At 38.5% G+C, this 11,257-nt stretch overlaps 1 protein-coding gene and 1 pseudogene across 1 annotated transcript; one reads left to right on the top strand and one right to left on the bottom strand.

Annotated features, from left to right (window-relative positions):
• The first annotated feature begins 8,523 nt into the window (after nt 1-8,523).
• On the top strand, nt 8,524-10,249 carry LOC147642239 (uncharacterized; annotated as a pseudogene).
• A 278-nt stretch (nt 10,250-10,527) lies between these two features.
• LOC147642238 (uncharacterized) lies at nt 10,528-11,257 on the bottom strand. Its single transcript, XM_086805641.1, has 3 exons — nt 11,162-11,257; nt 10,933-11,070; nt 10,528-10,848 (listed from the first exon to the last, which is right to left on the bottom strand). The coding sequence occupies exons 1-3, from the start codon at nt 11,255-11,257 to the stop codon at nt 10,528-10,530; spliced, it is 555 nt and encodes a 184-aa protein (XP_086661767.1).

Here is an 11,257-nt window from a genome sequence, read left to right as displayed (position 1 = left end):
AAACCAGCCACGCAAGAAACAGGGTAAGAGATTAAACTTTCCACCCAATATTCCTATAGCTACACAAGGTGGTCAGCACAATGTAATGGGATTTGCAACTGAAGATGAGGTGCAAGAAATTGTGGAGGATGACATATGCAACTCAATATGGGCTATATGTCGAGAGCACCTCTACACACAGCAAGGTCACTTGCCAAGTGTGGTTAGGTGGCCAAGATGGCAAGAGTAAGAGGAGCATCAAGAACTATGTGCAAGGTGTTTCAACTCCATCTTTCTATCGTTATGAGAGAGTGGTTAGGGGGCCAGAGGCATCAATTTATGTGGTTTTGTAACAACAACATGGATCATATATGGAGAGTATATAATACTACTTGTCAATCACCTCTAGACCACCCCAGTTGTATGGCCAGTTGGACTAGGTACAAACCTTGCTGTGGATGATATCCGAGCATTGGAGGCTAGTTTGTGTTATACAAGGGACTACACCAAGAAGCAAATGATGTAGCCCATTGGTCAACAAATTATAGAAGTGGCATATCACATATGGTGGTTAAGTGAATAGATTCAACAATTTCAAACACCCCTACTACGGTCTTTGAGCATTTGGTCATTAAGGCTGGGCAGATGGAAGTGTTTGTAAATTAAGACCAAGGAATCACTACTACATAGTGAAAAATATAGGGTGACTATGGGAAAGAATCCATCATGCACATGTCCCAATTTTCAAATCAGGTTAGGATTGGTAGACTATATTGTGTATTCAAGTATCGTTATTTTGTTTATTTGCATATTTTGAGTTAGATGCGAACCATAATATGTTTATACATAAGCCCACTCTAAAAGGAGGACCTAATGAGAATGTTCAGCGCAGTAGGATAACAACATGAAAAGGACCTCTAGGTTGATGACAATGTACTGTTATTTTGAAAATATCCTTGATTTTGCAATAATAAAATGTCCTTAGTATAACATGGTTCTATCAACCATCTATGAAGGTCTATTTACTTTTTATTTTCTTAATGTCTTAGTAGGACAATCGATATGGTTGTATGTTGATGGTTGGTTATTATTTTAAGTTTTTTTTTAATGTTGATGTCAGCATTGTTTTATATATTATCAATTATTGGAATTGATTTTCTTAAATATAGCATTTATTCATACAATTACTTTTCCTACACAAACCACTTATCCATGCAATTTCTTTTCTAAATTTAGAAGATATCCATGCAAATCACTTTTTGCTTTTAGCATGTTCTATCTATATATATGACCCCCTGGCTCTTACTTCAACCCTCACTCCCATATCTCATTGTCTCCCTCTCTCTCACTAGCATTCTCTCCCTCCCTTTTTACCATTATTTCCTTCACTCTCTCTCACCACATCGTTCTCTACCTCACCTTCTCCCTCATTTCTATCTTTGTCGATCTCATCATGTTTTAATTAAATGCCCCAACTCTTCAAAGGATACCCTTGAAGCTTTTTGCAAGGATTTATGCAAGAACTTGAGTGGAGATGTGCAAGAACATCTCAAAATTACAATAGAGGCTCGTAATCTTTGGAGAAAGCTTCTAGTGATGAGCCCATCAATTCCGGAGATCTATATGTGTGGAATATGAAGATTGGAATCACCACCATCAACACTTGTCGAAGTTATGATTACATTGGTGAAGAAAAAGAGGAGCCCCTCCGAGAGGAGTTGAAGAATAGAGTAGCCCGTAAAGCACATAGGTGTAGGAACCCTTATGTAGTTATGTCATGTTGTTAGTAAATAGTATTGTAGGCTATAGCCCTCATAAGTACTTAGTTGCAGAAACCCTTATGTAGTTACGTGAAGGTGTCATGTTGTCTTCAGTAAAATAGTATGTAAGGATGATGTAACAACCTTTTTGGAATAAAGTGTTCTTTTAACCATAATTTGCCTTGTCAATTTTATTATTTGCCTTGTCAAATTTTACATTGTTTGTTGTTTTTAGGAAACAATATGTGATCCCAATGTAATTTCTTTTGGGGAATAAAATTACCTTTTGGCCCGCAATTGGCTACAATAGTGGTCCTTTTCAATTTTGCATTATTCATTGTTTTTTATAATATGAAGTCACGTGTAAAGGCATCCAATGACATGCACATGCATGCAATGACGTGCAACTCTCGTCAAGTGCATGCAATGACATGAAATCACATGCAACACTATACATTATAAAGTAGTACCATGCAATGAAATGCAATGGCCTGCATATGTAATAACATCCCAATGCTATGCCATGCCATGCAATGCAATGATTTGCAATGGCTCATACATGCATTGGCATGCAAGATAGAGTAAGTAGAGAGAGAGAGAGAGAGAGAGAGAGAGAGAGAGAGAGAGAGAGAGAGAGAGAGAGCACGATGAGGAAAAAGAGAGAGGAAGATGGGAGAGTGGGAGAGGAGAGTGGGAGAGTGACAAGGAGAGGGAACGGAAGGAGAGAGAGAGGGAAGAGGGTGGGAGAGAGAGAGGGAGAGGGAGAAAAAAATGTCAAGAGATAAGGAGAGATAGGGAGGACGGCAAAGAATGAGAGGGAGGGTGGAACAGGGAGAAAGAGTGATAGAGAGGGAAGGAGAGATTATGCATAGGGAGGGTGCAAGAGGGAGAGGGCAAGGAAAGAGTGAGGGAAGAGGGTAGGAGAGGAAGGAGAGAGAGAGATGGAGAGAGAAAAGAAAGAGAGTGGGAGAGCAAGAGGGGGAAGGAGAGACGGAGGGAGGGTGGGAAAGGGAGAAAGAGTGAGTGAGAGAGAGAGAGAGAGAGAGAGAGAGAGAGAGAGAGGGCATGGGAAGGGTGAGAGAGGGAGAGAGAGAGAGATATTATGCATGGGAAGGGTGAGAGAGAGAGAGAGAGAGAGAGAGAGAGAGAGGAAAGAGGGAGGGAAGAGGTTGGGAAAGGGATAAGGGGGGGAGAGAGAGAGAGAGAGAGAGAGAGGGAAGGAGAGATTATGCATAGGGAGAGGGAGAGGGAAGACGTTGGGAGAGAGAGGGAAGGAGAGATTATACATAGGGAGGATGGGAGAGGGAGAGAGAGAGGAAAAGGAAGGAGGGAGGGGAGAGGGAGAGGGAAGAGGTTCGGAGAGAGAGAGATAGACAGAAGGAGAGAGAGTGAGAGGGAGGGTGGGTGGTTGAGAAAGGGAGAGTTCCTCCTCAGCCTGAATAATGAATAAGCTTCACTTCAATCCCTTGTAATCATTCCCTGTTTCTGAATACAAGAAAATATTATTGTACTTGGTTCTACTAATGTAATCCCATATTCTTTATCCTTCCTCTTGCTTAAGGTTATAGATTTATGCAATGGGGATCCATTTAGCTCCCTAGTGGGTGAGAATCCCACAATGAGAGTGTATATGAAGACCTCATAGCTATTCTCAAGTGGGTTTAGTGACCTAAGCCACTGGCCTTCTTTTCCTTCAAGGCGGGGTCATCAAATTATCCGTCCCATGGCCTTGCAAACTTGATCAAACTTCTTTTGGTACTAAATGTGATCTCCAGTTCTAGCAAATTTGGTCATCATTCTTGATATGTGGAGAGGATGTGGATTGGCTTGGTTGTTTTACCTAACTCTGACCCTCTAGGTGCTATGTTTGTTGTAACCCCCCTTCCCATTTCAAATTTCATCCTTAGCATGTATTTTGTTATTCAGGCGGCGGGGAACATAAGGGGGTGGTTGTAACAATCCCTCTATTTTATGGTATGGAATCTCTTACCCCATGGGATTGGGTTGTGCCCTTTATTTTGGGGTATTGAATCTCTTATCCCATGGGGTTGGGTTGTGCGGTTTTTAGAATGGCACTTATCCTTCGATGGTCTAGTTTTGAGATTGCAAGCTTGTTGATATAGCTGAGGATACATTATGTAAATGCCCTTATGGACCCTTTGGTTTAAGGGTAGTCCCAAACATTGGCTCTTCTCCATGTTCCATGTTCCATGTTCCTTGTCTAAATGAAGAAAAATTGAAACTTGGTTTTCGGCTGAAGACACTTCTATAATGAGCTCGTGTGGAAAGTGGGACTCCTCCTTGCATGATGTGCGTTTGATGTTTTGTGTTTTGAGGAACACGTGTCCTTAATATTATAGTATAGGAGACATCTCTTGATTTCTATAACTTGTAGTTATTGGGCTGCTTGTTAGTCATGGGGTTAGCTTAGAATATAAACCTAGCCTAGGATCAACACCAAATATTTGAAACATTATGGTGTCCAGCATGGTTTTACCACTTCCTGAGGGAGGGAACCTTGAGGTTCTTAGTCCTGCTTCACCCAAAAATAGGGTGGTTTAATACCCTTTTCCATAAAAATTATGGTGTTGTTTATAGAGCCAATTGGTGGATTGAGAGCTCGAAGCACTGTGGTGGCTCATGTTTCCAGGTGTTTCAATCTTTCCTCCGCTCACATCTACATCTTGTTGGCTCATGTCTTCCCAAAGCTTCTCACTTCTTGGAGCTCACTTGAGGTGGATTCTAAGGAGTTTAGCCTCTCAAATAGGGGAGCACTCTACTAAATGATGGACATTTACTCGGATTGAAGGCTTGGTGGGTTTGAGGAAGTGTGGTTTGATATGCTACAATTGAGTGTATTGTCATTTCCAACCATTAGTCCAAACCGGGTTTGCATCAAAGGTTTTCAGTGCTTCTACAGTGGGCCTGAAACTAGTTTTAGACACATCTCCTTTTTTTTTTCCTAGGCTCGCATCTCTAGGTCCACTTCTATAAGCTCTCTTTCACACGAGGCCAGCCAACCTTAAAAATGGTCCAACCTCTCTTACTAGTCTTAAACAAGTATATACACGGAGTCCTTAGACTCTTAAGCACAAGGTTGTCTTATAAATAGAGGGTAAGTGCCAGTTCGAGTAGGTAAGATGGTTGAGTGCCTTACGATATGTTGGGAGGGTGAAACCATGTTAACCTATGGAGTGGTTAACATTAGTGTTGGATGCTTTTCTCATTTTCTTTGATATTTCTTCCAAGTCCTTAAACCAAGTGTTCAAGTTCAACCTTTCCCTTCTTAAGTCTTACTCAAGTCTCCCTCATCAATTAAGGGTATAGCTTCTTAAAGCAAGTCAATGATCTTTTCTATTCTCAAAATTTTGTAAACGATTCATGATGGTAATATCATAGGCTTTTTTCAAGGGTAATATAGAGGCCCATAACTTTACTCCTTATTTTTTGGATCTCTCCCTAAAGCCTGGGTATTTAACACCCCAAATTGATGAATAAAGCTCTTTCAGTGTTGGGTGGTTTTCTCACTTTCTTTGACATTGCTTCCACATCCTTAACTAAGTGTTCAGGTTCAACTTTTCCCTTCTTAAGCCTTACTCATGCTTCCATATCTTCTCATGATATAAGGTCGTGGTTTCTTGAAGCAAGTCAATGATCTTTTCTATAACCACAATTGGATAAACATTCCTCTTATATTTTTGCTTTGAATAATATTAGCCTTTAGTAAGGTTTGTCTCCTCACCCCTCCTATTACTTAGTAAAATATCTCAAATATAGTGAGTGCGATTGAAAATGGTCACTACATGGTCATTCTCACATGTATATTTAGAAAATATAGGGACTCACTATACAATCCATAGAATTGCAAAAGACACAACTGTAGCAAAAGTAATAACATAGCTCAACCATTTAATAAAGATTACATCAATGATGTTTCTACCATAGAAACATCAATGATGTTTCCATGGTAGCAATCATAGAATTTTAAGGGAAAAGATATTTTTCCATAGAAGCACATTATGTGAATGTCTTTTTTCAAAACTACCACAATATGTAATCTACTTACCAATTCTAGCCAAAACTACATATTGTTAATAGTAGTATAATTCTTTGTTTCTTTTTTTTAAAATTGTTGCAAAACTACCACAATGTGTAATCTAGTTAACAATTCCAACCAATATGTTACAAAACTACCATAATATGTAGTCTATTTGCTAATTTCAATTACATGCACAGAGCCAAGTGCTATATAAGATTTAATCAAAAAAATTAAAGGATAGAATGGTCAATAAAATGGTCATGATTCTTGTTAATTGCATTGTTATTGATGTTGAATTGCATGATTATTGGGATGCACATGCCAATACAATGGTATGCTTGAGATGAAACATTTAATCCAAACAATATGTGGGATTGTCCTTGAATTAAATAGAAGATTTATCTAGCCATTGCACTTCTAGTTAAAGGAAGAAAGGAGAGATGGATGAGAGGAACTTTGTCATAAAGAATGTCTTTATTAAATAAATCTACATACGTGTAATGTAAATTTCCATAGGTTGCTTTTTTTTTCATGAGGTCTTTTTCCATTTGTTGGTAAATAAGCCTTGCACAACAAAGTGCATCACCAAATGGTTACTCATTATTTTGGAGTTCGATTTGGGATCTTTGCACAAAGACATTATCGCATTATCATAATTAAGGTTGAGTCTTCTTGCTCTTGTGATTGAGCTTCTTGTATGCTCTTCTCTTCTTTGTTACATGCTTGCTTAGCGATTGTGTGGGTGAGTGATGGTGTCAATGTATGCTCTCTTATCCCTCTCTCCTTCTCTTGTCACTCTCATGATTTCACTCAATGTGGCATAGAAGTAGAGGTTGAGCTTTCCATAGCTCTCTCTCTGTTTGTCTTTGTTTCCCATCCATTTTTAAAGCTCCTTTGTGGTGACAACAAAGGTGGCATTAAGGACCCTAGCTCTCAACAAGAGAATTACTCTACTAAGAGGGGCTTGAGGTGCAAATTGGCATGGCCCTTGCATTCTTCTCTCCTTATCTCTATCTTGCAAGGCTTAATTGTTCTCGTGAATATATTTGATGCCACTACTTGCTTAGGACTCTCTTGCTATACTTTACATTTGGAGTATTGACATAGCTTGGTTAGAGTGCAAATCCACTAGTTTTAACCTTTGTTTGTTGTTTTATGGTTTATTTTGCTTACCTTGATGCAATGGAGCACGGAGCAACCCTTTGGGCTTAAGTTTCATGGCTACAAGTAAGTTTCCAATTCAATTTCCTTTAATTTTGGTTGGTTCCCTCTTACATTTGTAATTTTTGAAGTTTTTGTTCATTTTAAGACTTAATCTCATATTCATCTTTGTATAAAAACCATTAGGATATATTGTGCACATCATTCGATAGGTTAGGGAAATGCATCACAACAACATCGTGTGGTGAGGTATGGCAGCAAGGGTGGTCCACCCCCACGGGCCACCCGAGAGGATTGACATTTGTGACCGCGTTGTACAATGGTGCATGTACCATATGCACCATTTAGGAGAAATCAGAGAGCAAAATCTAGATTTCTAGGCCAAAACACAGAAAACTGCTCTTTGGTTTGCCTACATAGGTGCTCAACTGAGCTTGGGTATATGCACGTTCGCAAGTCCTAATGCACATTCACAAGTTTGACATGAAAAATCTATACAATATTCTCATTAAGGAAGGGTTAGAAAATATTCTTAAGATAAATGCTCATAATACTAAAAATGATTGAAAACTAAAAATGCACCACCTCCATTTTGTAACATTACAAACCTACTACATTTCACTGGTGATGATAGGTAGACAAGGTTTGCTGGGTTATGCCCAACACTTTGGAAACAAAAGTGATGGTTGCAGAATAACATAGGATTTTCTATAGATAGAGAACATTGAAATAAAAAAACTAAATGGGTTGTTATGCAGAGAAGCTTATGGGAGCAAACAAAGAAACAATTCAAGACTTGGAGAAAAAGATTGATGCTTTAAGGAGAAAGGACATAGCACTAGGGCCACGTAAAAGAAGAAGGAAACTTTGCAACATAGAGAAAATGAAAGTTGGAAGTGGAGGGATGAAGAAGCGAGTACATGCTATAAGGTAATGTTAACTCTTGTTTCATATGTATTTCTCTTTTTAGATTAGGTTCTTTGTTTGAAACTAGACATAAGTAATTAGATTTGATGTTATTCTATTTTTAAATCTTTACTTCATCCAGATTCCAAGGTACATTCTGAAGTTGGAGTGCATTATAGTCATTTGGTATCAAAAGGAATTGTGGAAGAGATGCTGTATCAAAAGAAGTTTCAAAAAATCAATGAGAAGCATGTGTCTTCTTTTATGAACAAGAACCAGCTCGATGCAACTCATGTGCAAGCAATGCTGGATGAGACTAGCATCTCTCAGAAAAAGCATATAGTATACTGTTTAAGGCACTAGCAGAGAAATGTTAAAGTAAGAAGCATAAAGGTTCGTTACTTCCAAAACCAATGCAAGTAAAGTATGCACGCTAACATGTGAACTCAGAGGTGTTTACCATTACATATTGAAGCAACATTCGTTGCTAAAGACAGAGAGGTACTCTCTAACCAACACAACAATATTTTCTTTGATCTTGAAGCTTTGCAAAGGTACGGAGTTTAGTTCTTTGAGATTAGTCAAGAAGAATATGAAGGAGTTCTAAAATTTATTTTGAAATTGGATGAGTGTGAGATTTTAAAGAACAGAAAAATGGAGAAGGTTACTATCACTCTAATGAACGGGACCTTAGACACATCAATTACAAAAGATGATGCAAGATATTTCAATGTTCAATCGAAGAATAACATATTGCCGCTTAGATCTTTTGAGGTATCTTCTTTATCATTGAATATGACTGTGTATTATGTTGAAATAATTTAAACGCAAAACTTGTATTAAACATGAGCTTCTTCCTAATGACAGGTGGATAAAGAAGATTTTGAAATTTTACATTGGGTGTTTCATCAAACTACAATTCCATCACTGATTAATGAGCAAATAAATGGAAGGGCCCTTCATGTTCCTGGGTTTGGTGACTATAAAGTGGAATGGCACATGGCAGGTGATTTGAAGACTCTAAAATGCATATATAACAACATAAGCAAAGGTGCAAATGCAAAGAGTCCATGTCTATATTGCATGTCAAATGCCAAGACTTTAGATCATGTACTATGGAACAAAGCTCCTGATAGGCATTTAAAAGATAAAGATTTCAAAGCAGTGCTTGATATTCCTCTATCCAGAGTGCACATATGCGCATTGCATGCACTATGTAGAATTGTAGAGAAGCGCGTGTATTTGTACATATGCTTTGCATGGACATTAAAGCCTAAAAAAGAATATCTAAAAGTAATCAAAGCAATAGAAAAAGTGCTATCAGACATTGGCTTGCATGGGGGGCATGTTAAAATTGAGGAGGATGACAAGCGGTCACAAGGGGGCAGCAAAGTACCAAGAAAACCATCAATAGGTGGTGTGAAAGCTAAAATATTTTTGTCATATTGCCTCAAAGACTATCGAGATAAAAACAAGCAAAAGATTTTTAATCGATGGAAAGATCTACATAATGCAGTCAAGGACATTGGAAATGAAGGTTCAATCCAAAATCGGAAGGTAGATGTGTGGATTTCACTTGACAAGATGTGTGGATTGTAGAGAAGCTGGTGTATTTGTACATATGCTTTGCATGGACGTTAAAGCCTAAAAAGGAATCTCTAAAAGTAATCAAAGCAATAGAAAAAGTGTTATCAGACATTGGCTTGCATGGGGGGCATGTTAAAAGTGAGGAGGACGATAAGCGGTCACACAAGGGGGCAGCAAAGTACCAAGAAAACCATCCATAGGTGGTGTGAAAGCTAAAATATTTTTGTCATACTGCCTCAAAGACCGTCTAGATAAAAACAAGCAAAAGATTTTTAATCGATGGAAAGATCTACATAATCCAGTCAAGGACATTGGAAATGAAGGTTCAATCCAAAATCGGAAGGCAGATGTGTGGATTTCACTTGACAAGATCTTTGCATTCATGGAGAAAAAGTGCTAGAGCAATAGTGAGATAAAATTATTTGAAAACATATTAGAGACTTGGAGGAAGGCATTCATTGCAAGATGGTAACTCATATTAGAGACTTGGAGGAAGGCATTCATTGCAAGATGGAGTGATCAACATGTAACTCATTACATGGTAAGAACTTTAAAAACTGTTGCAATCTCAATACTATGAGACCAACTAATACATACATTTGATTTTTTTGTTGTCATTGATTGCAGCATATACTATATAATCATACACCATATTTTGCAAAGACATACGGTTCATTGTCAATATGGTCAACTCAAGGCATGGAGAAGTCACATTACATGGCAAGAACATGTTACTTTAAGCACACTAGACATGGTGGAGGCAAGAATTGAGCCAATAGTCTTTTACAGTTACATCAATGGACTTACAGGAAATTGATTCACAAAGCAAAACAAAAAGACACATTCAAGTCCGCATCATTGACACGTGCAATATAATTGGTTAATAAAGAAAAGCGACAATGCGCTTGGAATCAATCAACTGTGATGAGAGAGCGCCATCAGTTGTGGCATCACTCAAGAGTCAGGGTTGGGAGAAGGTGGTCGAGATGAGGTGGTCTAGATGAGGTGGGCTTGATCTTCTTCAATGGTCTTCCTTCTTCGTCTTCCTTTTCCTCTTCTTCCTCTTCATCTGCCAGGAGATCTATTTTTTGGCATCTACACTATTGGAGGCAACAGTTTCGACCGGCTTTTTCTTGTCCTTATTAGATATCTTTTTCCATATGGATGTAATGTGTCTGGGTCTGTAATTCCCGCTACAATAGCATGCGCTGTATATGACAGGTAGTAGGGGCATCTTAGTGCTTGGCAACCATACCCCTGACCAAACACCCGTAGTGCAAATTGTTTCTCCACAAACACCACCTTCTCAGCATTTAAAGGCACTTCGTGTCCACCACAAAACCTAGATAGTACTTTGAATGCGAATAAAGGGAATTTTGCATTGTCTTTTGAGAACTCCTTGTGAAATATAATGATCTGTGCATTAAAATTGTAATCATCATGTCTCATGCCACTGCTTGCTATTCTCAATTTTAAGCAAGTGTCGTAAATTGCACGTACCTTTTGATGATTCAAATGTCTTATATATTGAGCGAGAGCAACATCCTTTCGACGATGACCTGTTGACTTTGAAGTGGAAGATCCGGATGATCTTGAGCCTCCTGCTCTCTTCAGGAAATCATCATCATATACAAAAACCTGGTACCAATGTTATATGTTTAATTCACACAATCGACAAAGTCCACATAAATCAAATTCTTACAGTTTGAAAAATCTTCGGCTCTATTACCTGTTGATTTTCATCACCCTCAAGCATGGATCTTGTCCACAAAGGGATCATGGACTTACTGTCTTCATGTATGCTTCGTGCCAAAAATTTGCCCAT

The sequence above is a fragment of the Cibotium barometz genome, chromosome 1 (genome assembly GCF_041138505.1).
Source record: "Cibotium barometz isolate CiBa-2024 chromosome 1, ASM4113850v1, whole genome shotgun sequence".
Lineage (NCBI taxonomy): Eukaryota > Viridiplantae > Streptophyta > Polypodiopsida > Cyatheales > Cibotiaceae > Cibotium > Cibotium barometz.
The sequence above is the reverse complement of the archived record's forward strand: the minus strand, read 5'-3'. Positions and strand labels throughout refer to the sequence as shown.

Excerpts from the sequence above, each read along its gene's own strand:
- LOC147642238 (XM_086805641.1), bottom strand. The coding sequence starts at position 11,257 with ATGGGCAAATTTTTGGCACGAAGCATACATGAAGACAGTAAGTCCATG. Across the intron at positions 11,071-11,161 it reads AGGGTGATGAAAATCAACAG|GTTTTTGTATATGATGATGA; the intron begins GTAATAGAGCCG and ends CATTGGTACCAG. Across the intron at positions 10,849-10,932 it reads GACATTTGAATCATCAAAAG|ATCATTATATTTCACAAGGA; the intron begins GTACGTGCAATT and ends TTTAATGCACAG.